This window comes from Trichoplusia ni, chromosome 3 (assembly GCF_003590095.1).
Source record: "Trichoplusia ni isolate ovarian cell line Hi5 chromosome 3, tn1, whole genome shotgun sequence".
In the NCBI taxonomy this organism is placed as follows: domain Eukaryota; kingdom Metazoa; phylum Arthropoda; class Insecta; order Lepidoptera; family Noctuidae; genus Trichoplusia; species Trichoplusia ni.
Window position 1 is genome coordinate 7,158,435 of NC_039480.1, and position 26,252 is coordinate 7,184,686.

The 26,252-nt window shown below is 36.7% G+C and overlaps 7 protein-coding genes across 7 annotated transcripts; 2 read left to right on the top strand and 5 right to left on the bottom strand.

The window, feature by feature from the left end:
- Positions 1-2,816: 2,816 nt before the first annotated feature.
- On the bottom strand, positions 2,817-16,935 carry LOC113491700 (zonadhesin-like). Its single transcript, XM_026868818.1, has 3 exons — positions 16,738-16,935; positions 16,032-16,136; positions 2,817-2,973 (listed from the first exon to the last, which is right to left on the bottom strand). Exons 1-3 carry the CDS (start codon positions 16,919-16,921, stop codon positions 2,867-2,869), a joined length of 396 nt encoding a protein of 131 aa, XP_026724619.1. The 5' UTR covers positions 16,922-16,935; the 3' UTR covers positions 2,817-2,866.
- Positions 3,269-4,477, bottom strand: LOC113491696. Its single transcript, XM_026868815.1, has one exon. It carries the CDS (start codon positions 4,307-4,309, stop codon positions 3,317-3,319), a length of 993 nt encoding a protein of 330 aa, XP_026724616.1. The 5' UTR covers positions 4,310-4,477; the 3' UTR covers positions 3,269-3,316.
- Positions 5,113-8,057, bottom strand: LOC113491693 (stress response protein NST1-like). Its single transcript, XM_026868812.1, has one exon. It carries the CDS (start codon positions 7,844-7,846, stop codon positions 5,237-5,239), a length of 2,610 nt encoding a protein of 869 aa, XP_026724613.1. The 5' UTR covers positions 7,847-8,057; the 3' UTR covers positions 5,113-5,236.
- LOC113491697 (elastin-like) lies at positions 12,476-13,375 on the bottom strand. The gene has a single exon (XM_026868816.1). The coding sequence runs from the start codon at positions 13,313-13,315 to the stop codon at positions 12,560-12,562; it is 756 nt and encodes a 251-aa protein (XP_026724617.1). The 5' UTR covers positions 13,316-13,375; the 3' UTR covers positions 12,476-12,559.
- Positions 16,936-18,228: 1,293 nt separating the features above from the next.
- On the top strand, positions 18,229-19,131 carry LOC113491699. The gene has a single exon (XM_026868817.1). It carries the CDS (start codon positions 18,309-18,311, stop codon positions 19,044-19,046), a length of 738 nt encoding a protein of 245 aa, XP_026724618.1. The 5' UTR covers positions 18,229-18,308; the 3' UTR covers positions 19,047-19,131.
- Positions 19,132-19,242: 111 nt separating this feature from the next.
- Positions 19,243-21,718, top strand: LOC113491694 (pescadillo homolog). Its single transcript, XM_026868813.1, has 6 exons — positions 19,243-19,399; positions 19,479-19,712; positions 19,799-20,170; positions 20,264-20,987; positions 21,062-21,258; positions 21,414-21,718. Exons 1-6 carry the CDS (start codon positions 19,376-19,378, stop codon positions 21,684-21,686), a joined length of 1,824 nt encoding a protein of 607 aa, XP_026724614.1. The 5' UTR covers positions 19,243-19,375; the 3' UTR covers positions 21,687-21,718.
- Positions 21,719-25,973, bottom strand: LOC113491695 (protein pelota). Its single transcript, XM_026868814.1, has 8 exons — positions 25,787-25,973; positions 25,423-25,666; positions 24,849-25,103; positions 24,373-24,595; positions 23,856-24,048; positions 23,338-23,444; positions 23,038-23,158; positions 21,719-22,245 (listed from the first exon to the last, which is right to left on the bottom strand). The coding sequence occupies exons 1-7, from the start codon at positions 25,825-25,827 to the stop codon at positions 23,058-23,060; spliced, it is 1,164 nt and encodes a 387-aa protein (XP_026724615.1). The 5' UTR covers positions 25,828-25,973; the 3' UTR covers positions 21,719-22,245; positions 23,038-23,057.
- Positions 25,974-26,252: the final 279 nt, after the last annotated feature.

Sequence of the window (26,252 nt, forward strand, 5' to 3'; positions counted from 1 at the left end):
GAAAAGAAGTGTAATTTTATTAATGATCTAATGAATTTCATTTCGGCAAATTTTGCACCTGGTTTGATACAAAATTTGTCAAGCGAACAACAAAGGAAAAAAAGGAAGGTATAATCAAACAGTATTTGAAGTTAACAAAGTAAAATCAAAACAATCTTCTGCATTCAACGCAACACATTTTTAGAAAAATAAAAACAAACTATTGCGACCATATTCTATATCCGATGGTGTACAGTACACAATTAATTGTCATATAAAAAGAATAACTACTTTCTATAAAGCTCACAACCCTTAAACTTAAAAAAGATTTAATGAAAAAAACTGAAAAACATAAAGGTCAACTTACAATGGGCATGCCATCGATGTCAGTAGGAATAGGCTGCTCTTCCAGTTCCAATTCCTCTTCAGTCTGCATCATAATATTCCTCGGGTGTACGTGCTTGGAGTAAACACCACAAACAACACTCAGCAAAACGAAAATCATTAACTTCATCATTATTACGTTATTTATAGTGTTCAAAACGATATCGACGTGTTACTATCAGACTCTCTCAAAATTGTTTGGAGATTACAATACTTTTCCTGCCTTTTAAGTGCTATGCTGTTATCATTTGGCTCGTGGATTACGTCACAGAATTCACAGATACTTACCAGTCAAGCTGGCTGCCCCGTGTTTGTTCAATGTGACGTATTTGAGAACAAATAAACAGTTTGCCCCGTTCGTCCCCTTTTTGCTTAAACATGTAATAAATACGTCATACGTCACTTCTTCTTCAATGGAAGTCATTATTTCAAATATGCAAGTCGTGATTTAAGGAAGGAAATTTGCTTATATTTTTATGAAAAAGACGTCAGAAAGTTGTCATGTGATATTTTTTGCTCATTCATGAGAACGCATTATACGTATAGGCAATGCTGTTCTTAGAATTTGGAACATTATTATGAACAAGCGGCACGTAGGCATTGATGTTTTAGAACCAGGGTTATACCAGACTTATTTAAATATTTACTTTTCAATTTGTAAAAAAAGAAAACCTACATCATTACTTCATTTTTAAAAATTGAGAATTTATAAGCTGCAAAATATTGAACATTGGTTATCACAATTTAACGGGCTTCAATTTTATTTACCGTGCCCTCCGAAACACGGAGGAGTTCTTTATGACGTAGATAGCAACCCATCCAATGACCAACCAAATAAAGCGTAGCTCAACCTATGATCCATCAACCTTTGCAGTTAGTTGTAGCATAGCCACGAGCTGAATATTATCTGTTACATAAAATGCACTTTAAAAGAATGCAGGTAATCTATACTAATATATAAAGCTGAAGAGTTTGTTTGTTTGTTTGAACGCGCTAATCTCAGGAACTACTGGTCCAAATTGAAAAATTCTTTTTGTGTTGTATAGACCATTCATTGACGAAGGCTTTAGGCTATAAACCATCACGCTGCGACTAATAGGAGCGATGATACAATGTAAAATGTGAAAAAACAGGGCAAGTATAAATCATAACTTATATCTTCTACCCACGGGGACGAAGTCGCGGGCAACAGCTAGTTAGTTATAAATCCAAACAGGTTACTTTAGATTATCTTACATTTTGTACTGATCTGATAAAATTATCTAATCGTTGAACATAAAATAAGGGCACACTTCGATAATACTATAATTACCTTAATAATGTTTAAGTACCACTATTCACCTCGTTGAGATTATCGTTAAGTATAGTAGCCTGTACTTTAATTAATTATGTTTAATTACTTTGTCTTGTCTGACAGAGCGTTTAAGTTGATTACTGATTATTACCATAATTTATACTGTAGGAATAGGAATGTATAAAATTCATCAATTTCATAGATACTTAACATTACATTTAAGCGAAAAGGATACATTACATTTGAGCAAAACAAGATTAATTTGTTTCGAAGATAACTAAAAATGACAACTACATCTAAAACTAATCCCTAGAGTAAGACAAGTGATTGTGGAAAAGAGATAGCGCTCTACACGAGGTAGAGCTGTGTCTCGCTTCCACTAACGACCTTACCTTACCTTTTTTACCTATAACCACTTCTTGAGAAAAGACTCCCCAAGAAGGTTCTAGGTAACCTGCACTTGTATAATAGATAAGTAGGTATAGTTCTGAAACTTTACAAACCAATGCCTGTTTACATTATACACATTACTACGTCCTGTTCAAATCTTGATATTTTCATTTCCAGTACCTACAGCGATACGCTATCTAATCGATAATATTTGTTTATTATTACGTTGTTATATCAATCAGTGTAGATTCGCTGAAGGTAAAGACTGGAAATATTCGAGGAAGGAAGCAGCTGCCTATTTGTGTATCGTTCCAGGAATTTACATCACGCCATATTACTAGACGAAGTAAATAAACAAGACATTGTAAAGAACTGCGCATAAATCAGATATGAGTCGCTTTGAGCGTTCAACTTTCTATTATTAACCCCCGACGTAAAAAGAAGAGTGTTAAGTTTGACGTTTTTCATCATGAATTTATCCTTTGTGGTTAAGGGGGTGAACTAAATTTCGGAAAAGAGGTGAAACGAATTCTTGCCTAACTTACCCTCTCGTTTGCCACCTAGCTGGCGTAGTTGCCTTTGTTTGAAGGTTGACCTTATCCCGTATACCTGTACCTGTAAGACTTGTCTGTTGTCTGTAAACCTACTTGTGCAAGTTAGTAGTAGCTAGTAGTAAAAGTAAGTCGTTCGCGACATGTTTTATGTCGTGTTACGAAAATGATGAGATGCTAAACGCGGGTTCTGTTATAAAAGAAACAACTGTATTCTGTACTTAGTTTTTTCAAATCTAATTCGACACATATTTATACCGTTTTATCTTCAATTGTAATCATCCCAGTGCGACTCGTTAGTGTTGCTAATGTGCTTACGAGTGATGCATTGTAGGTTCGAACCCAGGACTTCACCTGTAGGACATTTTGATGCTTCTGAGGACAAAAATAATGTATTAAATACATTTAAATAATAAACTCATTAATAATGAAAGTACCTTCTAAATATAAAGTTTATATTTCAATGTAATCTTTTATTACCTTAAATGGTAATAAAAGATTACATTGAAATATAAACTTTAAACTCAGAAATATCACCTTTGATTAATTATTGATGAAGTTGGCAATCGAGGCAATCATTTGTAATCGCCGCAGAATTATAATATATTTGCATAAAACATACTTAAGCATACTGAAATGCTTAATGAAAGGCAGAAATAAAACAAATGTATTTACAAATAAACTGTTTATTGAGACACAGAATACGTAACGTACATATTTACAGTAAGATACTCATTAGTTTATTACTATCTCGTTTTATTGGATGCTTATTTTCCGGGTTGTATCTTCTTTGCCTGTAAGATGTCTCTGATAATCCAGAACGTACGTAATCTGGGTATGCATCAGACATTGTGCCACGGACGACACCAGGAGAGCAGTTGAAAAGCAAGGGTAGAGCGCAGTCATTCGCGGCACCGTTGGGATAAACCCCTATCAGTGGTCTTTGAAAATGCTCCCGTTGTGGCAGTTCATAGTGTTCAGTACCTCGTACATACGGCACAGGCATCGTCGGCAGAATATTGCTCATAATGGCCTCATGTCTCAACTCGTCCATGTAATCCCCTGTTCTCGAACGACTTATCCGCAAGTTCGGTACGGAAAGCTCTGAGTTTTCAGGATTCAGCACGTCTAAGTCGTAGTCCCCTCTTTCTTCCAAGGACGGAATGGTTTCGTGAATGTGTGTCGAATAAACTGGAGGTAATGTGTGAATAGCGGGTACCGGGTTCAGCGCTGCCGATAAACTTGTATGAACCACAGGATATAAATCTACCTCATATGGGCTTGATTCAAGGTTCATTGATCCTGTTTCGTAGTTAGGTTGATCAATGTAAGGTGTCTGCAAGTACTGGTTTCTCCACGACTGTAGATTGTCTGCGTTTAAAACATATGGTAGAACATTTCTGTCATCGATGTATGGGATCTGTGGCATGACGAAAAAATCTCCAGAAGGTACAGTTGGTACCGTGGGCAGGCGAATGACGTCATTATGTTGAAATATCCCTGTGTCCTCTAAATGGCTTGCATCTCCTAACGGTAGCAGAGACTCAGAGGCTGGGTTTAGCATCAAATTGCGCGCAGCTCTCACTATCGCATTGTAATCAGAGTTCAAGTAATCTTCGTTTACTTCATAAGGTTCATTATAAGTTATAGGAACAGTCTGGATAAAGCCGAAGCTCACACAAAACACGACACAGGCACATAACATTGTCATTATTCACTGTCTTTCAATATACTAAAATTGAAAGTTATTTTATCACTTCAATGCATTGTATTGATCAATTCAGCAAGTTTTAAAGGCATTGACTTTTGAATGCATGGTGTCATCTTACAATTTACAAAGTAATCGTGGACAACTTGAAGAGAATTTGTATTTTGCAATCAGGCCTCTTCCCGCATAGGTAAGATTAAAGCATCACACTAGCTCACTGCGGGTTGGGGACGGGAGATTCCAATATTTGGAATCCAGATTGACTCACGTTGTTTTCTTTCACCGTTGAGAGATGTTTCAGGATAATTTGTGTCTTGCAATGTAAATCTAGTGGTGGAGTATGAATTCTTTAATTATAGGATTCACCTTAAGCAGGAACAATAAATTAGTTTATTTATTTATAAAATTAGCTTACGCGTAACTCCTTGAAACTAGGTTTTTTAAGGTATTTATTTATCAGAACTGGGCAAGCCGTTTCTGAGATGAGCAGAATACGTATAAAAATTCCTATAAACTTTAGCGTTACAGGAGAGCATGTAGTTTGTGCGCCCAAGTAAACATATCACACACAAAGTTGTTTGTTTATTTTTTAACCAAGATAATTTGCTGTTATGCCTAACATTAATAAATATTTTTTAAGGTACTTATTTTGTCCCAAATGTATGTATTTTCACAAAAATGCAAATATTCCCCACTCGGTGAAATTCGGTAATTAGTAATTACTGCAAAATTACACATATTTTAGAAGATAGATGTTGTTTTACGCTTAGGAATATATGCGATGTGTTGAAATGAATACTACAAGATTTAAGAAAATGCTTTATTACCTTTGTGATGTTTTAAAAACATAGAAAAATGAGTACAAAATTAAATAAATAAATTAGTGGATCACTTCGTCGGCTTCCGTTTTCCAATAGTCGTTGAATCACGTTATTGTTTAGTGTCTAGTAATGTGGGAGTCTTCTGCTTGATGATGGCGCTGCTGCGCAGGGTGTTGGTAGTTCTGTGCTCGTTTGTCTTCTTGATGTCACGCTTGTTGTGGAATCCGAAGTCCTCTTCATTTCTGTACGAGGGTCCGTACGAGCCACCGATGGAGTGAGGTTTGGCCAAGCTGCCAGATACTACAGATGGAGAACAGCTCAGCAGCAAGGGGATGCCACAACCACCGGTGTTTGCGGTCGGGAATACACCGACAGCTCCACCAGCAGGCCCTAAGGAGCCTGACAGACCAGCTCCATAAGCTCCTCTAGCAGACTCGTGTGTGGGCTGCCAACGGAAGTTGTGCTCGGACCCAAGGCCTTCCATAGCTTCCCTCATACCTCCATGGTAATTAGAGTGCACGCCTCCGAAATTACCCAAGTCATGCATACCGGGATGTGACATCATGCTGTGGTGATTTCTCAAGGGGTAAGGATGCACCTGGTGTTGGCCGTGGCTTGAAAGGTCGTAGTCATGTGCAAAGCCTATTCTATTAGGTTGGTGAGCGTGTTCCGGAATGTAAGAATGTCTCATGTGATCAATCTCATGTTCCTGGATCATGTGATTTTCGATGTTGTCTTCCGGAATGTTCATTGATTCTTCAATGGTATTTTTAGGAGATACATGACCCAAGGCAATTTCTGGGTGAATATGATGCAAGTGGTGGTGGTGGTTTTCTTCTGCATGTTTGGGCGCTGTTAAAGTGGTCAGGTGAGGCATTTCTAAATGTTCTACCATGTGATCAACCACGTGCTCTTTGTGTTCAACCGCCTTAGCCATCATTTTATTTTCATGATGTGTGGCAGTTCCCTGTAAGTCTTTAAGTTCTGAATGTTCAGACGATTTAGGGATACTATCAATTTTCTTTTCTTCTATTTCAACGGCCTCTTTTGGTTCCACAATTTGAACGTGATTCAGAGTTGAAATTTCAGCAGCCTTTCCAAGTTCTGAAATGGTTTGTGATTCTGTCATTACATTTTCACTTTCTTTTGCCTCTTCTTTCAACTGCTCTGCAGACTTGGCAAGAAAATCAATCATATCATTAGTTGTCTCCTCCGCGCTCTTTTCATGTTTCAAGTGTTGTTCAGCGTTGATATCAACTTGTTCAACAGTGCGTGGATGTTCCTTTAAACTGTCTGAAGTTGGCTTAATGTTGTTTGTAATGGTGTGGACAACCATCTCCGATTCAGGAACATTTTCCCGAGCCAGTTTAGTTTCTACACTTTCTTCAGTTACTTCAGTTAACGGTAACTGGGAAGTATGATGTTCAGTTTGGTCCATTGACATATGTTGATTCATTTCAGAGCTTTTCTCCTGGTGATGGTGATGATGGTGATGATGCTGATGGCTATGAGTGGTCTCGTGTTCAAGATTCATGCTCGTGTGAGACTGAACATGTTCTATTTTTTCTTCCGCCGTTTTTGCATGCTCTTCTACTTCTTGACCTTCGCTTCCTAATAACTCTTGATTTTTAACTTCAGTTTCACGCATTTCAATATTAGCAGAAGGAGACATGTTCATATCAACATCAGTGGCTTCTTGTTGTCTAGCGTTCTGAGTTGTAAGGTGTTCATTTACTTCTTGGTTCATGGTCTTATCTTCAGTAATTTCTTTTTCTTCGTGATTTAAAGATGTTTGCTCCATAGACCGCATTTGACTGTCACCATTTGTGAGTAGTTGAGTATCAACATTTTCATTTAATTGATGCTCTTTCTTGTCAGTTTCAATTCCAGTTTTCTCCACCACCATACTGTCTTGATGACTAGCAGCTTTGAAACTATCTTCGATGTTTCTAGCTATCTCAACATTTTTCTGAATGTTTTCCATGGCTTCTTTCCACTGTGCCATTCTTTCTTCATCTGTTTTCGCAATAGTTATATGAACATTCTGCATAGCTTCTGAGTCCCTGGAAGCGGTAGCCTGCAAGTTCATCGATTCCAGATTACCAAAATTTTGGTGAATGTGTTCCAAAGCCTTTCTAGCTTTTTCAATATCTTCATGCAACTCAGTGTCAGACTCTGATTCATGTGTGCGCAATTTCATAGCGGCATGGTGGTCCATTTTCTTCAGGTCACGCTGCAAAGTCTCTACAGCCTCTTTTGCCATCAGTATGCTATGTTTTACATCGTCTTCGGACATGTGAATATCGCTGTCGTGAGTAACATGGCTCCTAGAACTTCCGAAGTCACGATCTTCGCCACAAAGCTTAACTTTAACTTGTCTGGAGCAAGTCTCGTGGGAGTCGGTGAGGGCCTTTTCTTCTTCGGAATCGCGGAACAGTGTGTGGTGTCCATACTTTCTTCTAACAATCAAAGGTTTCTTCAGCGCCATGCTTCTGGATGTCTGAGCAGGAACACTGGTGTCGATATCTTCAATGTTTGTTGCTTCATTCTGTAGAATAGTATCCAATGGGGATTTCTTCTCTCTCTTGATAACGTCGGCTAAGCCAGGCTGAGCTTGGTAGTGCCAGTCTGGACTACGGTCCTTTAGGCCCTCTCCGGGGGTAGAGGGGGCTGCCAAGGCGAGAGACACCAGAGCAGATACGACTACAAGTGTCTTCATCGTGGTGTATGACACGTTTGATGCTGGGAGTTAACTGTATGGAGAATTTATACTAATTTAGCCTGAAGAGATGTGTTCGCTTAATCGTAAAGTAAAACAAAACGTGCTTATTTCCTGACTCGCACAAATGCTGACATTGCACCTTCCGGTTCGTTACAGTAACGATGTAAACTCGAAATACACGCTTTAAGTTAATAAATGTGCGTAATTATATTAAAACAAACAATCTAACTGTAAAAATACATTTAACATTAACATTGTTTATGTATAACGTAAATAAATTGTACTACAGATGTTCTATATACATAACCCACTGTGTCAATATAATATTGACCTTTTTTCGCAAATTATTAATGCCCTAGCCCTATACTGAGGGACTGAAAGCGTAAGGTTTCGGGTTTAATTCCTAGTAAACAAACTGAGAATATTCTAATACCCATTTTTGACTAACAACACTAAATTTGGTGCGAAAGTGTATCAATAACACCGACATGTTTAACTCATACTAACATCTTGTCCTGTTTACATTTGCAACATTTTCTTTTTTCATTATTTTTTTCTTTCATTTTTCATTCCTCGATAAAGTTATAAAAATATTATATCAGCTAAGTACAATCTATCCGAAAATTTGGTAAACACGGTCATTAATTTTAAAACCCACACGTATTTTAAACACCAGTAAATATTAATACCTATGCATAATAAATTCGTTGTGAAATAGGCTTTTCGAGGATCCCTACCTAAAAGGTTAAACCGAAATTCTATTACTGCGGCACCACTGCCTGTTTGTCAGACGGACAGATAGACAGCATCTGTCTGTTTCCCTCCAGGCCGTATCTCATGAACCGTGATAGCTATTGTTGCCACTGTGTAAATACTAAAAATAAAGAGGAGATTGAGAAACGGTTATTATGGCGATAAACGTATTTATTTAAAACACCATACTATTTACGTATTTGTTATTCGTTAGCCTATTTGTACGAAAGCCAAAATGTCGCGAGTCCGACTAGCAAGTGATAGATTTTATTTAATTTACGCCTAAATATGTCGGTACCAGTACCAGAAAACACCATTTCGATTTGCGGGGTTCCCTTGAGCGTGCTCTACATAGGTCCAGTGGAGAAACCCATCCGCTCGTCGGGCACATAAATATAACCACACTTACTACAAACTTACATACACATTAAATAATATATATTAAGAACAGGGAAAGATTTCAATCGATCAAATAATCATGTCTTGATTATCAACTATTCACAGTAACATAGTTTCGTGAAAATAATTTTTAGTTAAAACGCAAGTCAATAGGAACGGTAATAATCTGTGGTAGTAATCCATTTTTTACTTTTTTCGGACGCTAAACGAAGCAAATTCGATGTAGACAAGTAAGAGTAAGTCTATGACGTCATCATAAAATAAATCTTGTTATTAAGACCACCACTAATTCATAAAGTTCTCAAAATATGCTGGAAGTACGCTTTTTTGTATTAAGATGACATTTTCCAGCACCTTCCTCGCTTTTCCTCGATATTGGATAATTGTATGCTGATAATACAAAATTGACGTATTTTTAAGGAACTTAATCCTTGTGTCGCTTGTGTTGCGGGGGATTTCACGGGAATTCAAGTCACATGCACAAAAACACGCAGACTTAGACAAGCATCCGTAGATGCAGCCAGACACAAAAGCTTGTTCTACGCGGGCAATGTTGGGCAGGGGCTCAAACGTGTAAAAAGAAACTCCATGAGTTTGATCTTCACCGGTTAGTACTACAAGATTAGTTTACACTTCTCTAAATGTTCAGGAGAAACGCTATGCTTGGACCGATTTATAACTATGATAGATAAAATATCAATAATTTACTTTCAGATCCCGACTTTGAAAGTTTTGAGGATGTCAAATAGGTCACAAAGCTCAAAAATCATCATCATTAAATAACTTTTAAATGAGAATTTCAAGTCATTCGTTTTGGTATTTAGCTCGAAAAAAAATAATAGTAAAGGTCTGCCCACCCCTTTAGATTACAAGCGCGATCATGCCAATATTGCAGCGACTGCAAGTTATGTTATTGAGATCGTATGAATTAAGGCTGACATTAATTCACGTATTTCGTTATTTCACGTACGACACAAATTGGTCAATAAATAATTATACACTAGCTTTACATATGGATTTTCTTGCATTTTATTGATTTAATTGTAACAAGATTTTTTGACGTTCCATTTTAGATTTTTAACGTCGCAGTTGATATTTTTACAGACTACAGGTGTCATAATTTAATATGTTAAATGCTAACAATTTAAGCCAAGTATATAGAGTATATTATAGCATGAACATTAATTTCATTTAAGGCTAAATGTCACATAAATGTACTATGTTTAATTTGCTACTAATAACTGCATCGCAACTGAAACTTGATTTTGTTGTTCCCCTTGAGTTAAGGCTACTAAATTTCTCAAATTATCAGATATACCTATTTTTAATTATACATCTGCCCATATTAAAATGTACGGACAAAATGTTTTATTTTCTAAATACACGTACGATGCAAAATTCCTTACATTGCATGTCTGTCAAGAACTAAAAAAAATAAGCAAAATTGCATGATTGTTCGACTGATTATTTGCAATTGACGTCACAAATATGTTTATTTTCTATTTCCCTTATTTTGTACAGAATTCTCTTGGATAGCTACTACCAAACAAAGTTCAAGTTAGTTATACAGATTTAACAAATAAGTAAGTGGGTATGTAATATGTATGTAGGTTTGGTATACTGAAAAAAGAATGAAAAACATTGCAACTAAGAGTTTTCTATTTTCACGCCGTATGAGAACTTTCCCTTACACTTTACCTAGAATTACATTTTTAGAGTGCCGAACCCGAAGGGTTACACCATATTTTCCGTCCATCACCTTATTTTCCGGGAGGTAAAGCTAATGGCTTCAACCTACGTCGAAGACACGGCGCGGATATGTCTTACTCTCGCCTGCTAAAAACAACCCGGGCCCCATCATTTGCTTAAGCCAGAGTCACCGGATCCCACACACATAGTCTTGCGCGACTCTGGCAAGCTTAAGTCCTTTTAGACTTCAAGTAGATGTAAAAAGCCCACCCCTCACCGCTCGCAAGAAGGACGACGTGTCCTTCTTCGGTGGTATACGTCCGACACGTGGCTATAACTCATAGTACCCAGGCTGCGAAATTTTCACGGATGATGTATTTTTTAGCCGACACTACAACAATAATAAAAAGAAGCGAGGTTAAGCAATGTTCTTAAGGTCATAATTTTTATTGTGGATGTCAAATTTTCGTTATCCTTTAGCCAATTTGTACAGAACCCTCTGTTTCATAGGACTGACTCGCATTGGGAGGTTTATTTTATCTTTATTCACGTTTTTTAATGCAATTGAGTGACAAGGATTATTTATTTTTTTGCAACCTAAGAATAAATCGGGTCTTTTAATAGATCCGAAAATATTTAAGTTACCTTTCAGTTAGAGGAAAACTCTGCATTTACGTATGAAATGCGTAGGTGTACCAAATGGAATAAAAATCACTTTAAAATGTCTCGTAGATTAGGTATAATTTATTTGTAGAATAAATATAATTTATTTTCGACCTATCTTTAAAAAGTATAAGCAATTTTTTTTAAATTTGAGGATAAGAATCACACCTTTGAGTGATTCTTATCCTCAAATTAAATTAAATCGGAAGTAAATGTTTTACCTAACAGCTGAAAATTTAAAAACATCTCCTTTTAGTTCTACTACCAAATAAACAGAAACCCAAAAATTAAAATCAATTTCGTTTATTTCTTAATCTTTACGAACAGTGACTCGTACGAGGTTTGGTAGTGGGTAATCCTTGGAAACAACGTATCGGTTGCCCTGGACCTTTTCTGGATAATCTTCTGATACTTTATGGTGACTGACTACTCCTTCTGATGACCAGAGCGTCCTCTTCTTCCTCCTTGATCCTTGGTCAATCAATTCCACTTTTCTTTTACTTATCCCGGTGAAATTTGCTTCGACATTTGATGATGTAATTCCACGTTCCTTCTTAAAGTTTGTTCCAAACGCTTTAGCCCTTGTACCTTCAAAGATACTATCAGACTTGGTAAGCGTTTTCGTATTGATCTCTTCATTTAAATGCAACATTAACTCTTGCTTATCCATATCCATAGCGCGCATGTGCACTGGATTCGCAAACCCAGAAATAACTCCGTAGCCAGATATTAGGACTATTACAATAACTTTCATTTTGTTTGAAGGAATATCCTTAAGAGGAATTTAAAAATAACAATTTTTTTGTATATAACTAGCTCATTTATATCCGATTCTCTGCTGGAGGAAAATGCGTTTCGGCTAAATATAATTAGTTTCTGAATACCATTTTGTCACGTGCAAGTACGTTATGTGAAACTATGCATTCATGTCTATACATATTTTATTTATAATCTGCAGTAACAGCATTCTTCTGCGATCATAGTTTTATGCATTACTGGCCAAAAACAAGTAAAAATAATTTTCATTTAGGTTGATAAGTGTAAATGTTGTGTAACGCAATAGATATATTTTTATTTTGTAGATATCAAGTCCATCATTAAGGGTATAATTGAAACAGAACATTAATTTATAATATTACGACTTTATTTAATAAAATCGATGTAATAAATCTAACTTAATCTATTACACTGTGTATTGACGTAAGCCTATTGGTGTGTAGCGGAGGTGGCTTCATGGACAGCCTCGGTATGTTCTGCGTGTTCATGTTCTGCTGCTTCCTGCTGCACGTGAGCCTCGTGGTGCACGGGCTCGTCCACAATCCTGTACGATCCTGGCAGACCAGCCGGCAGGGCGGACAGCGGTGCACCGCTTGCGCCACCGGCACCGGCTAGGCCGCCTAGGCCACCTAGGCCATGAGACTCCATCATGTGTCCAGACACTATAGACGGCGAACAGCTGAATAGCAGCGGAACGTTGCAACCACTGACCCTAGCGTTGGGGAATACACCTAGCGCAGGTCCTGATGAATACGAGCTGAGCCCATGCCCGCCGTAGGAAGAGATACCAACAGGTGAGCCGCCAGCTGGGAGGCCACCTAAAGCCGCACCGCCGTAGCCTCCATATCTTGCCATCTGCACAGGTTCCGGAACAACGTCCATATCGGAGAAACCTAGTATCTCATCGTTCTGGTGCTCTACGCTGCGGTAGTGCGGTCCAGAATATCCATAGTGTGGTACTCCGTACTGCGGCACGGCGGCGTAGACTGGAACCTGGAGTTGGCTGGCAGCAGCGGCGGCGCACGGCGGCACGTACCCGGCTCCGTAAGGAGTTCGTCGCTGACGAAGATAGTCTTCAAGATATCGCTGGTTCGCGTAAGGTACTTCTTCCTCTTTGTAAGTTGGAGCTCCAGCCACTGACAGGGCTACGACGGCGAACACACCAGCCAAGAGTATCACCTTCATTGTTGACTGTTTGTACTACTGCTAGGTACTACTGAATGCCTTGTTTGACGATACACTAATATTTATACTTAAGCTACTTAGCTTATGATCGGATGGAAGTACTGAGGTTGCAATCTACAAAAGTGTACCACTTCATACTTGACCGAGTAATTTCTGCGAAGTCAGATGTTTTATCTTAAAGTTTTAACCTTAATTAGATCACTCGATTCGTATGAAAATTCTTACTAAATAAATATTAATTATGTTGTAATAAATGAATAACTAAGCTACAAAGTCCAGGTGCCATAGTTTTAAAAAGGCGCGTCATACGATATAGTTAGATTAGGTAGGATGATAAATGTATGTCGATGAAGATGATTTTTGCTAAAAGGGTTACTATTACTAAAACCTTTTTTTCCGGGTTTGAACGCTAATTAATGACTTAACCCTTATCGAGGGCACAGCGTGAGGATATATCCGAATTCCACCGAATATAAACACCCCCTTTTTTTTTTGTTTAGGCGGGGGAATCCTCATGGACACCCACTCCCTCGGGGGAGGAAATGGGTAGTGTCAGACTTTTACTGACTAAACCTGAACCGCCGTGCTACGTCATCCGCGTTTTTGTGTCGGTGTATGGCAATGCGTTGCAATCCTTCATACAATATATAAACACCCCCTAACCCTGGACCCCTATTACTGCTTAAGCCAGGGTCAAGGGATCGCTCGCGAATTCTCTACACGGCTCTGGCTGAAGGGCGGTTATTACACCTGTCAAAGGCTAAACCCATCTAAGCTAATGTGTCAAATAATTCAACAAGTCATTCGGAAAAACATTAGGCCACTGATAAGAATATAATCATCCGCTGTCAATGATTACAAACACATATCAAAGTGACCGTGTGTGACATCATAGCTTCCCTACGGATTGAGCAACTTCAGACTAGTTTTTTTGCATAATTATGCAAGAGCAAATGTATAAAAATCGGTTTAGCCGTAAGTTGTGGGGGTGAAAATTGGGAAGAATAAAGGAATCTAGAAATTTATCCGAGTGGTTACTCAAATTGAAACGCATTGAAATAGTGTATTGGTGACATAAAGAAGAGAGTTCTTATAAAATAAGTAAGTATGGAAATGCTATTGTCGAGTGAGAGTATCAATTACTACATCATAGTCTTTGCAAATTCTGCTAAAGATGATTTGTCATGTGGATTATTGTTGGGGTTTTTTTTATTCAATTTTATGTTGTTTTTAAGCACAGCATCATGGAGGCTTTGACGAACATACAATTGACATTCAGAAAGAACGTTATCGTAGTGTAATCGTGTGATCCGCTAAGGCTATTCCAATGCGGGGATCGAACCCAGAACATGTCACCATGTCCACGATTTATTATAGAGTTGACATATTATTATGTTTTACGTAAGAAAAATTGGATAAGCTGTCTGATACATTGTTCCTGACACGATACGTTTACCAGAATAATTATTGTTTCGGCCTGCATGGATTAAATATCTAGGAGTATTAGGCGAGCAAGAGATTACAATTTCAGCCTTATTGCAGGCGTGTACCATCAGGGCTTTTTGCATGCTACATATTAGTCTTCATTATTCAAAGCATTACCGACAAAAGAAAATATCAGTAAAAGGAAATCGTTAGGAAACCCATAACGAATAAAAAAGGAAATTCTTACTACTTCTGGGGAAAGACATCTCCCCTACAGAGAAAAAAATCTACAGATCGTTATCATAATCCACATTATCCAGCATAATTTAATTAACGCCAGTTGCAAAGGCACTTTTCCCAAATCTATACTAATATATAAAGCTAAAGAGTTTGTTTGTTTGAACGCGCTAATCTCAGGAACTACTGGTTCGAATTGAAAAAATATTTTTGTGTTGAATAGACCATTCATCGAGGTAGGTTTTAGGCTATATACAATTACAATTATTATTATAAAATTTAGATACAATGGAATATGTGGAAAAAAACAGGGCGGGTATAAATGATAACCTATCTCTAATATATATATCTCTAACCACGCGGGCGAAGTCGCGGGCAACAGCTAGTGATAATATAAAATGTAGAGCAAATTTCTATGTATAGTTTTAGAGCGAAACTAAGAGCTCTGCCTACTCCCATAATAGTCACAATACCTACATCATAGTAAAAAAACAGCATAGTAACAAATATAGGAAGTTCTAAAGTACAAACTGCATTGCACAAGAACTTGCACGAATAATAACAAAACACGATCGCTGACCTCAAAATTGTAGCGTCGATATTAAATTCTAGTAGGTACGTGTAAATGTAACCAACATCTTATGACCTACATTTTAAATGTATATTTTAATGATAGAACTTTAAATTGTTTAATAATAGATTGAAAAAAAAACCTGCTGAAAAATCCGCGCAAAAGTAGTTGATGGTTTTTTTTAATGTATTTATTACCATAACTGATGCGCCGTATGATGATATGCGTGACGGTTCTCGTATTCGTTGATGAGCAAATTCCTTTTATATAATCAAACATCGGCTATCGGATTGATAGATTTTTGATTCATATCCTTTTTATATATTTGACATTTTTAACCAATCGAATACTTTCGTTTGATAACATCACTCACACAACAACACACACGATTGACAATTATTGCCTGCATTCGCATATCATACGGCGCATCAACTATAGATGTTAAAGTTTGACTACGTGGTCTCGTTATTTTTTCTTTGTTACCTGGACAGTTCTTGACTAGCACGCATTGCTTGGAGTACTCGTCTCTCACGTAGCCAGGTGAACATCTGCAACCCACCCGACAGTCCCACGTCGAAGGGCACATGTCTGTCATCCAAAATGCACGAGATTTTTATTTATCTGAAGAAGTCAAGAGTAGTATTAATCTTTTTGCATTTACGGGATAAATTCACACAGGAATACAGGACAAGTCAAACACGCAGAAGCCTTGTTGTGAACTGTAATCTTAACTATTGCAAATTGTCGAGATAGCTAATTAGATCTAATGGTATAATCAATCATACACAACAAACTATGGATTTTTTGTTAAGGCCAGGGGAATCCTCATGGACACAAACTCCCTCGGGGGAAGAAATGGGTAGTGTCAGACTTTAACTGCCTAAACCTGAACCGAACCGAAACGAAATGGGCCGGAGATCCTTTGTTAGTAACGCTTCTGCTAAATTTATTACTTTTAACAAATAAAAAATACCGGAGACCAAAAAATCTGTTCTTAAAGCGAAAAAATAACTTAACTACAAATTATATAAGAATATATTATAGGTAAATAGGCTCAGAAATATTCGAGAAGTGAAAAAAATACCAGCCTTATTGTAAACCGTCTCCTTTTTAGAGAAAAAAATATCTACCAGCCGAATTGCGAACCTTCTTTATAAAAGGCTAGCTTGAATTCATAAACAATTTGTACCTGATGCTAAAAACCTTAAGTTAATGCATGTGGCTGGACATCTCCACCCGCACAGAGAGAACTCCTCATTGTCTCGTAAACAAGTCGAAGTCCTGAACAAGATCACACCCTTAGCACATAGCAGGAACACAAGACTTGCAAAATATGCGAGCATTCCGATTTCAGTGTTATCAAAAAACAACATTCAGGTTACAGGTATGCGATATCGATTTTATTTGTGTTAAGAGTTATGTGACTTGCAGAACATACAAATCTATAAAAACTAATCATAATGGTAGGTATTTTCTTTTCTCCAATATCTTTTGATTCCTGAGATTTTCCTATATATCATGTAACAGGAAAATAATTCATTGAACAGACATGTGCAATGAGATTAGATTACATGCAAAATAAAAAAATAGATTTTTCTTCTGATGCATTTTCCTCCACGAATGCAAAAATGCTTCAGAAAGTAGCCTTATTTATTGGTACCATCCTAAATTGTCGCCTTGATACTAGTTCAAGCTAGGTAACTTCATACAAATCTAAGTTATGTGTATAATTTATTTTCCCATTGTTACTAATCATGGAAGTATAAGAATAATTCAACTCAAAGTGACATAAATTACCGAAAAATCAGCTTCAGCCAGACTACATGTACTACTTTAAAAATATCACATCTATGCCCTAAATGACACTCAGGTCGACCTACTCATTCTTGCATTTATAGATATGTATTCCGGTATTTTGAAAAGGGTTATATGAAGTTACACTTCATTAGGTTAATATAATACTTATTTTAAAATTGCATCAGTTGCATGTGACCTTGGTGTGTGGCCGGCAACATACGTGACGTTATGGAATGTTTAGCATCCGCATTTTTGCAGTGTCATTCGTCATCATTTTTTGGAAATCATTTCTCAACAAGGAAATTAGAATACATGCTTAATAAAATGACTTACTTTTACCCGTAGCATCGAAACTACCTTGCCTTATAACCAAGTAAAAATATAGAAAACTAGTTGTTGACAGCGACCCCGCCCGCTAAAAATCGAAAATGATCCCACGAGAACATAAAATCGGGATAAGCCATTATCCCATTGTTCAATCTAGGTTGTAAACTAGCTGTGTACAAAATTTCGTCCAAATTCAATCACTAGATTTTTCGTCAAACTACGAGTACCATCTAGGGTTACGTAAAATACCATCGCGTTTATAATTAGGAATAGATTTAATTATTGAAAGTATTTTTATGTAACTGTGTGTGATATTAGTCAGATCAAATTAAGTGATAATTTATATTTAGATAAATCTCATTTAGAGCATCATACCATCATACCTACGACTGATAGAGCTCCTCGAACAACTTTTATCGCCTCAATCACTATAGATAAGTAGCATCTCGAATTTACCTACGAGATTGTACGTGCCTAATCGACTTTACTTAACTGCCCGACATGATATATTGATTCGCCTTCCATGTATTAATGAGTAATTAGTAAGTATAAAAGAGAAAGTTACTTCAGAGCAGAATCACTTAAGAAATCGTGAAGTGAACCTATTCTCGTGTAAACTAAATTAAATATTTTATAATGCACGTGACAAGTGCAATACCTTTCGTTGCACTAGCTTTTACATTAGTGGCTGGCTATCCCAATTTGTGGAATGGGAATCATTTAAGTCCGGTGCACGGAATCTACGTACAGCCTTCAACGAATGGAATCACAGGAGACCTCCTCGTTGCAGCCACTGAGGAAAATGGAGTGAAGACACAATGGGCCGTTGACCAGCCTATCAACTTCATTCCTGTAACAACTGCAACACAACCACAAGCTGGGGCCGTCGCCGTACCTTATGCTCAAAACTGTCAAACTTCGCAAGATGAAAATTCTACGCAGAAGCGTGCTGTAGTGTCCAATCCAGTACAATATGCCTACGCCTTACCGGTGCCTACCGGCAAACAGGGAGAGAATACTCCTGTGGCGTATGCTTACCCAATAGCTGCGGCTACGGCAGTCACGACGGAGACTCCTAAATGTGAACATGGAAACGCGCTACACTACCCTTATCAGTTTCCCTACCAGTTATTCTATCCTCAATTAATGGCCGCTTACTCAAATGCAATGAGTATTCTGAAGGATGTGGGACTAAGTGAGGATTCAGCCAGTGCAGTCATGGCGCAAGCAACTCCAACGTGGCCTTCCTCCTACGCCTACCCTATGTATGTGATGGTTGACCCGAATACATGGAACCAAAACCAAGCAACAACTACAACTGCACCACCTACAACATCTTCCAAGCCAACATCAGAAGAAACAACACAACCTTAGACAGTTAGACGTACTTCTTTATTACCATAAGTTGTAACTTATTCTTGTTTTAAGTATTTATTTTTGTAAGAAATAAAAGTAAAATAATTAAAAACATCTTTTTTTTGTGCATACATCCTATTTTAAAAAGGTATTGCCATGAAAAAATTAACGAAATTTTAAATAGTTTGGACAACTTGGTAACATCGGCCTCTTCAAAATGTCAAATTAATAAACATGGTTCTTTAAATGTGTACTGCGCAGTGAAGAGTGCTATTTGAAGTTATTTCCATTAAATAGAACCTTGTAATAAGACATTATATACCAGGAAAAGTAACCAATCACACAAAATGGTTTCTAAAAAGAAGAAGAAGGTATGTTTGTATATTTCACATTATTACAACACGTGTTTTTATTATTGAATTATAACCAACAAATTTCACTCTCTTGCAGTATTCATCCGGAGAGGGAGCGCAATTTATGACTAGGAAAGCAGCTTTAAAGAAGCTTCAGCTGTCTCTTAAAGATTTCAGACGTATTTGTATATTAAAAGGTATTTATCCGAGGGAACCTCGCAACCGTAAAAGGGCCCAGAAAGGTGCTGGTGGGATCAAAACACTATACCATACGAAGGATATCAAGTTTTTGTTACACGAACCTATAATATGGAAGCTCAGGGAGTTAAAAGTAAGTACTTGTTAAGCATATAACATTTAATTTCATAATCATATTTATAGTTCAGATTTTAACACACTTGTCTTCTGCGATTCTAGGTATATCAACAAAAAATTCGTCGGGCAAGGGCCATGAGGGAGTACAAGCAAATGAAGAAGTATCTACGTGACCACCCACAGATTAACATTGACCATATTGTGAAAGAAAGATACCCTACATTTGTAGATGCACTGCGTGACCTGGACGACTGCCTCACATTATGTTTCCTCTTCAGTACTTTCCCTTCACTCAAGAAAGTCCCACGAGACCAGTCCATGCTCTGCCGAAGACTGACTGTAGAGTTCATGCACGCAGTGATTGCGGCAAAAGCACTCCGTAAAGTATTTGTATCAATTAAAGGATACTATTATCAAGTTGAACTTGAAGGTCAGACTATTACTTGGATTGTTCCACATCATTTCTCATTCCAGGTAAATGTAGTTTTTATTATTGTGAACTTGTTACACTGATTTCTGATATAGTTTATTTGAATGGAATCTGAATTTCTGAATATTATTTTCCAGCCTCAAAGTAAGGATGAAGTTGATTTCAAAATTATGTCTACATTTGTTGATTTCTACACAATGATGCTTGGCTTTGTCAACTTCAAATTATACCATTCACTCAACCTGGTTTATCCACCTAAACTAACTGCGGCATTCAGTGCTGATACAGACAAGGACCTGATTGATGAACATGTGTATGTAGCAGAAAGGATAGCAGCCATGAACATGTCGTTATCCAAAGTAGCTGGAGCAAATGAAGCCGAAGACTTACCAGAAATAGACATCTTCAACACAGAAGATGAAGATCCACAGAAGTTGGAAGAAGCTAAACTAGAAGCTGAAAAGGTTAAAAAGCTTAAAACAATGTTCAAAGGTCTTAAATTCTTCATTAACAGAGAGGTTCCCAGGGAGCCGCTGGTCTTCATAATCCGTTGCTTTGGAGGTGAAGTGTCCTGGGACAGAGACCATTTCGTAGGCGCCACATTTGACGAATCTGATGAAAGCATTGCCTACCACATTGTTGACAGGCCATCAATGGATAAACAGTATCTGTCCCGTTACTATGTTCAGCCTCAATGGGTATTTGACAGTGTTAATGCAAGGACTTTACTTCCTATCAACCAATATCTGATGGGTGCAGTTCTACCACCACATCTCTCACCATTTGTTGATAAAACTAAGGATCAAGTGTATATTCCTCCTGAAGAGAGGGCACTCAATGATCCAGACTTTAAACCATTGGGTAAGTAAAGAAAACAAATCAACTAGCTATAAAACACTTATTGAATGAATTATTAACAGTACTCCCCTTTCTAGATGGTAATGAATCTGGCACTGATATTGAAGAAGCCAGCGATGAGGATAAAGATGATGAAGAAGAAGAGGATTCAGAGGAAGATGGTGATGCTGAGGCAGCTCTAGCCAAGCAGTACCAGCAGGAAGTGGAAGAAGACTCTACTTCAGATGAAGATGACTCAGTAGACCCTGAGAAAAAGAAACTAGCTAAGGAGAAGGTTAGTTTTAATACTATACTTATTATTAAACCTTTCATGAAATATTGATAATCGAAAATGAAGATGACTTGTGTTTAAAATTTCGTATTTGTATGTGGCATTGTAGACTAAATTTTTTGTGTTTCACTTAAATACCTGAACATTTTACATTACAGAAAAAGGCAATGGCTGTTACTGCTGGTGTACCTCATAAGGAGCATCCCTACCAGAAGGAAATAGAGGATAAGCAAGCTTTCAGATTAAGGGAGAAACTTGTACGCAAGAAGCATAGAAATCTATACAAAAGCATGAAGGCTGGCCAAGAGAAACGCAAGAAGGAAATATGGCTGCTCAGGAAGAAACGACGCCTTCACGACGAAAAGGTTAAGGAAGAAAAGAAAGTAGAGAAACGTAAACAAAAAGTCCAAGCATTGGAAGCTTCAGCTTAATTGAAAAACTAATAAAAATATATCAACACAAATTATGGTTTTATTAATGTATTGTATTGTGCTAATTAATCGTACAATATTTACATCACAATATAAAAATTAGGAAATCTCCTTTAATAACAATGAAACAATAGAATTACAATAATAAAGTCATTTCGAAGCAACAAAATTACTATGATACATGTAGATATGGCTTATCACACTGATCATGATATAACTTGAGTACCAGACATTTAAAATAAATAAAAAAATTACACCTAGTTGGTATATTCCACTTCTATAATATACTAAAGTGAGCTTGAGCAAATCAATGTGTCTGATTGTGGAATCAACCACTGTAAAACATTAATTTACATTGTTTAGCTAATAATAGACTAACAAAAAACATCAACATGAGGCTATATCCTTTACAACAAATCGATGTATTCGGCTTTTCAATAGTATTTTAGATGTACAACAGTTTGAATATGTTGGTGTTACATAGCAAAGGAAAATTCATTATCCTTATGCATTACTGTTCATTAGTATAACAGTACATTGTGTTGACGAATGATGTTAACCCATTCAGTGCCGAGCCCGCCCATCGGCGGGCAATTTTTTTTAACTTTCACGCCGAGACCGCCCATGGGCGGTTTGATTTTAAACTGCAATAACTTTACGAAATAACGTCAGAAAGTAATGAGATAATGTGTAAAGATTTGTTTTATTAATATTGATTTGCAACTCAAATGGCCTGCTGATATTTGAAGTTTTGAAAAAAGGCAAGATTTTATATCAGAGGTCCTAAACATTTGTAAATTTTAGTACGACTAACGGCTATTATTAAGTTATGTAAAAACTTCTCTGCTCGCTACTTCTTAAGCATGAATTTCGTGTATAAAAATAAAGTGTTATCATCTATTTCACTTAAAGGTGTAAAACCTTCGAAACATTGATCAACAGAAAGTTCTGATTAAGTTGTGAAATATACTAAGAAAAAACATTTGGAACGCCTCTTACTTAAAAAAAACCCTTCGGCAGGGTTTATTTTGGCCTAAAACGTCCCAGACAGCCGGCCGGCACTTCTGCCGGTCGGCCGGGCCAAAACAAAGGGCTGGCTGATAAAAGCAATGAAGGCTTATATTATGCGTTCGCGTTATCTTAAGTCAAATTAATAGCATTTTCTAGGAATTTTTTGGATGCGATATCAAACGATTCATGTCGGAATCTGCAGCTTCATGCCGAAAACGCCAATGGGCGGGCAAAAATACATAATTAAGATGCCGGGACCGCCGATGGGCGGGCTGCATAGTACAGTATGGCGGCAACTGGGTAATATTGTTACTCTTTAGATCGGCAGCGAATGGGTTAAAAATAATAATTTTTAGTTATCTAATTTGAATCGTGGTCACTTTCGTCTTCAGCATCACTATCTTCTAGCTCTGGCATAGGAAAACGCAGTACAGCCGCAATTCCCGTCAGCTGATCCAATTCTGCAAAAAAAGGACATGTCAATGAGTTTAATGAATCGCAGGACGTTTTATAGCAATGTGTTAGTAACTTGGCACAACGGATAATATTTTGCGAGTCACACTTTGGGATGGTCGAGTAACCCTAGTGTAGACATATATTGATATGGAATTCTACACAATTAAGTCATTTTGAGACTTACGTTCTCCAGACACGTGCATGCTTGAGAAAATCCGAACTTCGCCGCCATTATCTCTTACAGAATCCACTAAAGCAACGTACTCTTTGCGTTGCAGTATATCTTGACATCTGAGAACAAAATACGTTATTTATTAGTAGGTGCTTAATGGGTACCTATCAAAAATATAGAAAACATTCTAACATTTCTTAACTTTTTTCAATAATTATTTTTTTTTATCTTTCTTTATCGCAAAATATACACTGATTAAATGAAAGTACATTTTTTATCAAATTAAGTCAAATCAAACAAATCAATGGGACTTTAAAGTTCGGAAATGGAAGCGTATGACGTCAATCCATAGCAAACTGTCGCAAAGAATGACGTCACGCTAAAATTTCCATTGTCGTAATACCGGTAACATGTTATTCATTAATGAATCTCACTATGTTGTTATCTCCTTATGTTGTACGTAAAATGTTTTACAGACAACAACTCTGAAATCTTAACATGTTATTCAAATAAGGATAATATGAAATTACCTAAATAATTTATCAGAAATCATGAGTGTTTCAATAGCAAGCGCCTCATTCGCACGCTGTACATGTTTCTTTCCATAGAATGCTTTGGCTGGCTCCAGCTGTAGCATGGTGTAAAAAGACTCGAGTAATTTCACTTCACTAGCGGCTTTCGTATCTGAGATCTTCGCCATCACTGCTGGCTCTTGTAATACCTCTGAAATGTTTTCAATAAAATAATCAATATTTATATAAATTAAGTTCTAAAAACACACTATATTATTTTTTAAATCAGGTTTGTATAACTACAATTATTATAATGTTATGCTCTAAAATTGTACTTCTTGAAGACTTGAATGCCAATATACAAGGTAGTTAATCCTTTTTTTTTTATAGCAGTAACCAATTTAAGAAGAAAATATGCAACTGCCAATTAATTATCAGACAGCAGATTAACAGAGACAGTAAATAAAAAATAGAACTTTATTGACATTAAGTATGATGCTTAGATAAAATATAAGATTATTACTTCATAACTGACCTTTTAAAGCATGTTTAAATCCAGAAGAAGCTTTGACCAATAAAAACTTGCTTTTATTATCAATAAGCAGTTTGTTATCAGTTTTGATAGCCTGTTGGATCATGTACTCAAAGAACTGATCTTTAACAAATCCCGGTGAGGCAACAATAACACATTTTACAACACTGAAATCAATATGCCTTATAATTGCTTGCATAACCGCTTCATAGAATTTATTGAGACCCTGTAAATGTAATAATGAATGCAATTATTCATAAAATTGTAGCACAATATTTAAAAGTTAAAGTGTGGTATACTTGTAGGAGATAAGTAAACTACAAATAATGGCAAGAGTTTGTACCTATCATTTTTGAGGTGATAATGACAAAATTATTACATAATAGTTAATTGAACAGTGGCTTAGCCTGGCGAAATTAATGCTTGCTTAGATTATTTTTTTATTTAATGGAAATGTTGTTCAAAACATTCTAACAAACCTTTTCATGTTGCTGTGTAAATCCTTTTCGCTTTCTCGGAATAGTGATGTCTATTTTTGACCTCAGTAGTGTCATAGAGGGTGTAATAAGACAGACATGTGCAAGACCTTCTTGCATAACAATAGCGGCAACATCAGCATTAGCTGTGGGATCACAGGCTGTATCAACTCTTTCCAAAGCCACAGAATCCCATAATGTCTTCTGAAGTATAAATTTCCTATTCAATTCCAAGTCTAGTGTGTGGTAAGCGCCCATCTGAAATGAGGTTTTAATTTATGTATTGATATGAAAACACCTTGAATAATAAAAATTGCAATTTCCTACCAACTATGTTATAGATGAAATCAAACAAGTTTATAAAGAATTAAACAATAAATTAGCAGACATGTGCAAAGTAACCTCAACTGAGCCATAACTTTTTATATGAGAAGATGTATTTGAATCTCTTGCATGGAAAATTATCTCTAGTATGAGATTAAAATGAGTAATACTCATTACAGACACATTTCGATTTCATTTTATTTTAAGCATACATTAGAAATTGCACATTACTCATAGATCAGTTATCATTTACCTTTACATACTGGTTCTCCACAATATTCCGTCCATTTAGCCTGAGAACACATGCTAGGGTATCAAAATCAATAGATTTAACAGAAATGGTGAGTGTTGTCCTCACTCTGTTACTAGTTGATGAGCCTGTAGCAGATTCTGTTTGAACTTTACGGACAGTCGATGCAGTAACTGCATCACCCTCAGCTATCAGGTTGTATGCATGCCACATATCCTCTGGCTCTTCAGCAATGAGCCCAATACTCCTGAAATCATCCTCAATAAATACATTGATTTCAACAAGTTCACAGCTAATGATGTGAAAGTTAAAGTTGTCTCGAAAGATTTTACGATGTAAATATAAGCTAAGCTTGAGTAAAACTTACCCGCAGCCATCTTTCTCAATATTTTTGTGAACAAGCTTCATCTTGACTTTTATAGCATAGATTCTTCAACCATTATTTATTGAGTAACATGATAATAGTTCAATAAATTCCTTAGCATCTGCCTGAAAGAAGGAAAGATGCTGATTATTCTGAGCTTCGGTACGTCTAATGTCATTGTCATGTCACGTCAAATCAGTGATAGAGTCAATGTCAGCTAAAATGAGAAAAAGTTTCATTCACAGACTTAATATATTATTTACGATGGCATGTTTAAAATCTTTTAGCCTGGAAAACTGCCTCAAAACTTTCACAGACCCTTGAAAATATTGTATAAATCAATAATTTACTTGGGGATTGGATCATAAGTTTAGCACATCGGTTTATGGTATTTCTCATTATATTTATTCGTTTGGATAGAATTAAACACATTTTACAACTTGACTTCACTTAACTAGTTTAAATTAAT

Bases quoted from the DNA above. Each gene is read 5' to 3' on its own strand.
- LOC113491697 (XM_026868816.1), bottom strand. From the start codon at position 13,315: ATGAAGGTGATACTCTTGGCTGGTGTGTTCGCCGTCGTAGCCCTGTCA.
- LOC113491695 (XM_026868814.1), bottom strand. From the start codon at position 25,827: ATGAAGCTTGTTCACAAAAATATTGAGAAAGATGGCTGCGG. The intron at 25,104-25,422 runs GTAAATGATAAC...ACCTCATTTCAG, and splicing joins TGGAGAACCAGTATGTAAAG to ATGGGCGCTTACCACACACT. The intron at 24,596-24,848 runs GTTTGTTAGAAT...TTACATTTACAG, and splicing joins TTACACAGCAACATGAAAAG to GGTCTCAATAAATTCTATGA.
- LOC113491694 (XM_026868813.1), top strand. From the start codon at position 19,376: ATGGTTTCTAAAAAGAAGAAGAAG. The intron at 19,713-19,798 runs GTAAGTACTTGT...CTGCGATTCTAG, and splicing joins GGAAGCTCAGGGAGTTAAAA to GTATATCAACAAAAAATTCG. The intron at 21,259-21,413 runs GTTAGTTTTAAT...TTTACATTACAG, and splicing joins AGAAACTAGCTAAGGAGAAG to AAAAAGGCAATGGCTGTTAC.
- LOC113491699 (XM_026868817.1), top strand. From the start codon at position 18,309: ATGCACGTGACAAGTGCAATACCTTTCGTTGCACTAGCTTTTACATTA.
- LOC113491696 (XM_026868815.1), bottom strand. From the start codon at position 4,309: ATGACAATGTTATGTGCCTGTGTCGTGTTTTGTGTGAGCTTCGGCTTT.
- LOC113491700 (XM_026868818.1), bottom strand. From the start codon at position 16,921: ATGTTGTTTTTTGATAACACTGAAATCGGAATGCTCGCATATTTTGCA. The intron at 16,137-16,737 runs GTACAAATTGTT...TTTGGATGACAG, and splicing joins CTTAAGGTTTTTAGCATCAG to ACATGTGCCCTTCGACGTGG. The intron at 2,974-16,031 runs GTAACAAAGAAA...TTTTGTCCTCAG, and splicing joins GCTAGTCAAGAACTGTCCAG to AAGCATCAAAATGTCCTACA.
- LOC113491693 (XM_026868812.1), bottom strand. From the start codon at position 7,846: ATGAAGACACTTGTAGTCGTATCTGCTCTGGTGTCTCTCGCCTTGGCA.